Source organism: Hemiscyllium ocellatum, chromosome 17, assembly GCF_020745735.1.
Source record: "Hemiscyllium ocellatum isolate sHemOce1 chromosome 17, sHemOce1.pat.X.cur, whole genome shotgun sequence".
NCBI lineage: Eukaryota > Metazoa > Chordata > Chondrichthyes > Orectolobiformes > Hemiscylliidae > Hemiscyllium > Hemiscyllium ocellatum.
Window position 1 is genome coordinate 74,555,313 of NC_083417.1, and position 5,725 is coordinate 74,561,037.

General features: G+C 45.9%; 1 protein-coding gene across 1 annotated transcript; it reads right to left on the reverse strand.

The window, feature by feature from the left end:
- Positions 1 to 2,207: 2,207 nt before the first annotated feature.
- LOC132823825 (C-C motif chemokine 5-like) lies at positions 2,208 to 5,094 on the reverse strand. Its single transcript, XM_060837877.1, has 3 exons — positions 4,642 to 5,094; positions 3,731 to 3,839; positions 2,208 to 3,628 (listed from the first exon to the last, which is right to left on the reverse strand). Exons 1-3 carry the CDS (start codon positions 4,724 to 4,726, stop codon positions 3,532 to 3,534), a joined length of 291 nt encoding a protein of 96 aa, XP_060693860.1. The 5' UTR covers positions 4,727 to 5,094; the 3' UTR covers positions 2,208 to 3,531.
- Positions 5,095 to 5,725: the final 631 nt, after the last annotated feature.

The following is a 5,725-nucleotide window of genomic DNA, read 5'->3' on the forward strand; positions in this document are numbered from 1 at the left end:
CACGGTTCTTTGGCTTTTCTTTAGAGCCTTACATATGTGGTGGGTAAGTTACTTGAGAAGATTCTGAGATAAGACAGCCGTGCATTAGGAGTGATATGGTTTGATGAGATGTAGTCAGCATGACTTTGTACATGGGAGATCATGCCTCATACGTTTGTTAGAGTTCTTTGATGAAGTGATCAGGAAGGTTGACGAGGGCAGGATGTTAGATGTAGTCTATATGGATTTCAGTAAGGCCTTTGATAAGGTTCCACATGATAGGCTGCTCTGGAAGTTTAGATCACACGGAATCCGCGAGGGTGGGGGGGTGGGGGAAAGCTGGTAATTTGGATACACAATTGTCTTGATGCTAGGAAGCAGAGGGTATTGATGGAAGGATGCTTGCAGACTGGAGACCTGTGAGTTGTGGAGTGCCTCAGGGGTAGGAGCTGAGCCCATGACCTTTTGTTTTCTATATCAATTGTGTGGATGAGAATGTACAAGGCATGATTAGAAAGTTTGCTGATGACACTAAAATAGGTGATATCATGGGCAGTGAGGAATGTTCTCAGAAATTGCAGCAGGACCTTGATCAGCTGGGGAAGGGGGCTGAGAAATGGCAAATGGAGTTTAATGTAGATAAGTGTGAGGTGTTGTATTTTGGAAAGTCAAATCAAGGTAGCACTTTCATGGTGAATGGTAGGGCAAAAAGGAGTGTAGTGGAAGAGAGGGATCTTGGAGTTCAGGTGCACGGTTCTCTGAGAGTGGAGTCCCAGGTAGACAGGGCAGGGAAGGAGGCTTTTGGCACACTGGCCTTCATCAGTCAGGGCACTGAGTATAGAAGTTGGGAAGTTATGTTACAGTTTTACAAGACATTTGTGAGGCCGCACTTGGAGTATTGTGGTCAGTTTTGCTCACCTTGCTATAGGAAGAATATTATTAAACTGGAAAGAGTGCAGAACAAATTTATAAGGATGTTGCCAGGACTCAAGGGTCTGAGTAAGAGGGAGAGGTTGGAAAAGCTCGGACTATTTTCTTTAGAGCGTAGGAGACTGAGAGGGGCCCTTATAGAGGTGTATAAGATCATGAGAGGCACGGATAGGGTGGAAATGCTCAGTCTTTTCCCCAGGGTTGGGGAATTGAGGACTGGAGGGCATCAGCTTAAGGTTAGAGGGGAAAGAATAAAAGGGAACCTGAGGGGCAACTTTTTTCTGCAGAGGGTAGTACGCATATGGAAGGAGCTGCCAGTGGATGTGGCTGAGACAGTACATTAACAACATTAAAAGGCATTTGGATGAATACACGGATAGGAAAGGACTCGAAGAATATGGGCCAAGTGCAGGTAAATAGGGTTCGAGTGGATGGATGGGATTGGCTGGCATGGACCAGTTTGGGTCAAAGGGCCTGTGTCCGTGCTGTTGGACTCTATGGCTCTATGACACTGAGAGGCCTGGAGATAGTGGAACTGTTTCTACACCCTGATATACTTAGTTAAGGTATGATTTATCTGGTTATCATGTAATACAATACCTTTCAAGAATTCAGGAGCTATTTTCAGCTGTCTTTCAGAATCTCTACATTATTAGATTGTCAAGTGTCTCCCAATATCCCCAGCTCATCAACCTGACTCACTTAACCTTCGGGTTGGGCCGTCCTTTCAAACTGAGGCTGACTCTGTTCTGTTCTGGAGATTGGAGCCCTGAAGTCAGAGGAGGCTTTGAGAAGGATTATTATGTTGATCTTCCCTGTGGTAGACAGTCAGGAGGCCCTTTTGTAGTTACCAAATTAGTCTATCAAGTCATGGAGGAAGAGATGGGAGAATCCAACTGGGCAGAGAGAGATTACAAGACACTTTGGTGATTGAGTTGAGGAGGGCAGTTTCTTGTAGATAAACACGTGCACACCCACAGTTTGGGTCAAATGGCCTGCTTCCATGGACTCAATGTAATGTAACTACAATGTAAGTATATACAAAGAATATCTAATTTATATAAATGTAAATGAGCAGACTCTCCTCTGATTGACCCTCCCAATTCTCGGCCAATCAGCTGACAGTATTTTACCCTCTGAATAGATCGTGACCAATGGAAGGTGATGGTGAAAACTGGCGGGAAATTCAAGACAGTTTCTCTTGTGCAGAAAACTGCAAATTGTAAAATGAAGCTGCTCAGAGACAGGAAAACCAGAGAGAAACTTTCTTCAGAAACAACCTTTATTTTATTGTCACAGTTACAATGGATAAAGATCAAAAGCTCAGAATTCAGTGAGGTAATGAGGGAAAGGAAGGGGAAATATCACAACTATTCCGAGATTACCAATGGAATGAGAACGGCTTTTCAGGGAGTCCGAGAGAGAGTCCCAAACCCCAGACAAATCCCCACCTTAATTGTCTAACCTACAACCACTCCCACCCCCCTCCTCATAGATAGACCACATACCACCCTCGGAGACTCTCCCACCCCACCCATATTGCCTGACGTACCCCCAGCCCAGCCACAGAGTCATGCACCTCCCCAATACACAGACCTACACATGACCCCCAGAGACTGACACATCCCTACCAGGGATGGTAGCATGGTGGCTCAGTCTGTTCCATTTTTTAAAAAATATTTTAATACTTAATATTTCTCAGGCAGTCTGTTTGCATGCACTACTGCCTCACAGCGCCAGAGACCTGGGTTCGATTCCAGCCTCGGGTGACTGTCTGTGTGGAGTTTGCACATTCTCCCAGTGTGTGCATGGGTTTCCCCCGGGTGCTTCAGTTTCCTCTCATGGTCTAAAGATTGCAGGTTATGAGGATTGGCCATGCTAAATTGTCCTTACTGTCCAGGGATGTGTAAATTAGGTGGATTAGCTATGGGAAATGCAATGTTACAGGGATAGGATAGGGGGCTGAATCTGGGTGGGATGTTATTCAGAGAGTCAGTATGAACTTGTTGGGCTGAATGGCCTGTTTCCACACTGTAGGGATTCTATTATGGCCCAACTCAAATTCCCTGGACACTGATCCATGCCAGCCTCCAGAGACTCATCTATAATCCCCACCCCCAATGTTTGACTCACATCCACATTCCCAGAGTCAGACTTATATCCTGCCATAAGGCACCTACCTACTTCCAGTGTATGCCCATATCCCCAGCATCAAACACTGACCCCTACTGCCACCTCCAGTGACTGACCCACACACCCACCCCAACTATCTGTGCTGAGATCCAGACTCTGGGATCAGCTGGACAGTTGCTGGAATCTTGTCCATTGTCAGACTGACGATTCCCTCTATCTGTCCCATTGTTATCCAGTCACATTTCCCCTCTTCCATTAACAGTTTACACTAGTTTGATGATTGGGCAAGACACAGGGAAAGTTAGTTAGTTACCATTCACAGTCTTTCATGTGAATGAGCACAGCAACAGGAATATTGCAAGTGATCAGGGAATCATTTTGTGGATCCACCTTCTCCATTCTGCCTGTCCCCCAGTGTAACACCAGTCAGTCCAACACTCCATGTGTTTCCAGTGGATTGAAAGATTGTGCTTTCAGAGGTTCTTCTCTTTAAACCCCCAGTTTCTTCTGCAGAAATGCCACTGCATCTTGAACCCATTTCTCACTCGCTCTCGTACAAATTCTCATCTTCCTCCTGTTTGTGAAGCTGAAAGAGTGAGATGAGATTATGATTATCAGAGAATCACAGGCACCAGCTCCAACCCTTTCATTTCCTCAGACTGTGATAAAAACACCGTGAAACACTCACATGATGGAGGGGGTGGAGCAGCCAACTGTCCTGGTGAAGTGTACGAGCCGTTTATGAGGAATGCGAGTGGTCTTAAAGCTCTCACAGCAATCGACAGTCACAGAGCCAGCTGCAATGTGGAGGAGGAGGAATGGAGACAGTGAAACCTTGAGCACATTCACAGCACATTCTCACACCGTCACCGTATCCTACACGTCTTCATCTAGGAACACTCTGAGTGCACACACTACAAACAGACCATTCAGCCCATCTGCTGCCTGCTACAGTTTCCATGCCCTTTTTGCACAGGCCTCGTTCACCCCATCCACATATCCTACTATTCCTCTCTCCCTTGTGTGTGTATATTAAGCTTCTCTTTAAAACATCTCAATGTTATTCATATTGACCACTCCTTCTGGTCTCAGACTCCACTATTGAATCTGCCTCTGAGTGAAGGATATTCTGCTCAGTTCCCAATGGGATCGATTAGAGACTGTCTAAATGGATCATTCCAAGCTCTGCTCTCTGTCACAAGTGGAAACATATTCCCCATATCAAGCCTATCAAACCGCATGGGCATCTCCAAACCCTCCATCAGGTCTCCTCTTAGACTTCAGCCATTTCCATACTAGGTGAAAATTGACAGGGACTGGACAGATAGAACAGAAACGATTAACCAGTCGAATCACTCGACTAAAGAGCTAGTAGCAGCTTGATGGGCTGAGTAGTCTCTCTCTCTCTCTCTCTGTTTTGTTTCTATTTGGAAACATTGGCCCACAGTCTCTGAATGGAGTCAGGAGGAATTATTACATTAACTCTAATAAGTAACGCAAACAGTCAATGGAAACCAGCATGATCTCTGGAAACTGTTCCTGTTTTCCTCATTCTCAGGTTCTGAGTAAAGATTGGGAAGAAGGAAGCCTCTCTCTTACCTGGAGCGGCAGTCACACCATCCTGGATCAAGCAGATAGCCAGTGCTCCCACCACAACGGCAGCTACACACAGTGCTGTCCTCATCCTGGCCTGGCTCACCTTGGGAGTGTTCAGTGTTGAAGAGGGAGTGTGGCTGATGAGGGAGCTGTCACCTCCTGCTTTATATCCTGGAGAAACTGCACCCAGTCAGCAATATGGACACCCCCTGAAACTTCCCCAGTGCCCCAGCAATGACAGCTCTCCCTGGAATTGGTCCTCCATGGCTGTTCTCCCTGAAATGGGAAGTTCATGTTGTTCTGTGAGTGGGATTCTTGGAGACAGGAGCACGAGCAGCTGGATCCTCTGAGGTCAGTGTTTCTCAGCAAACTGTCATCTCGATTCCCTCAGCCCAACCCCAACTTCCCTCTCCGGGCGAGAGAGAGAGAGACAATGAGAGCAATCGAGCTTCCTGATTGACTGAAACCCCCTCCGAGAGGCAGCTCAGAGCAGGAAGTGAGATTAACATCAAAACAACTCACTGCAGGAGGAAAAGGCAGAGACAGCTGTATTTGCATAGCTTAAAATGACCAAGGCCCCAAACACAACTTGCAGATGAAGGTGTGTTCTATTGTAGTTTAAGTCTTAACCACTATATTCACTGCTCACCGTGCGGTCTCCTTTACTACGGTGAGACCTATCATAACCCCTCCACTCTGTCTGTATGAGTGACCCTGATCTCCCAGTTCTTCACCATTTCAATAAATTATCTTAATCTCATTTTCATGTTGCAATGTTCTGGAGAATCTCTCCATAAACTAAAGGAACAACCTAATTTTCCAATTAGGCGCTCTGCTGCGGGTTTCCTGTTAAAAAGGATTATTGCATGTTAATGACCTCATTAAGACCTCTGCAGAATGTTGCCGAACAGAAAGAACATAGTTCCTTGAAAGTGGCGTACAGGTAAACAAGGTGGTGAAGAAGACATTTGGTATGCTTGTCTTCACATACTTCAGAGCATTGAGTACATGAGTCAGGACGTCAAGTTACAACTGCACATGGCATGGTGAAGCACTTTTGGAGTACTGTGTACAATTCAAGTCACAC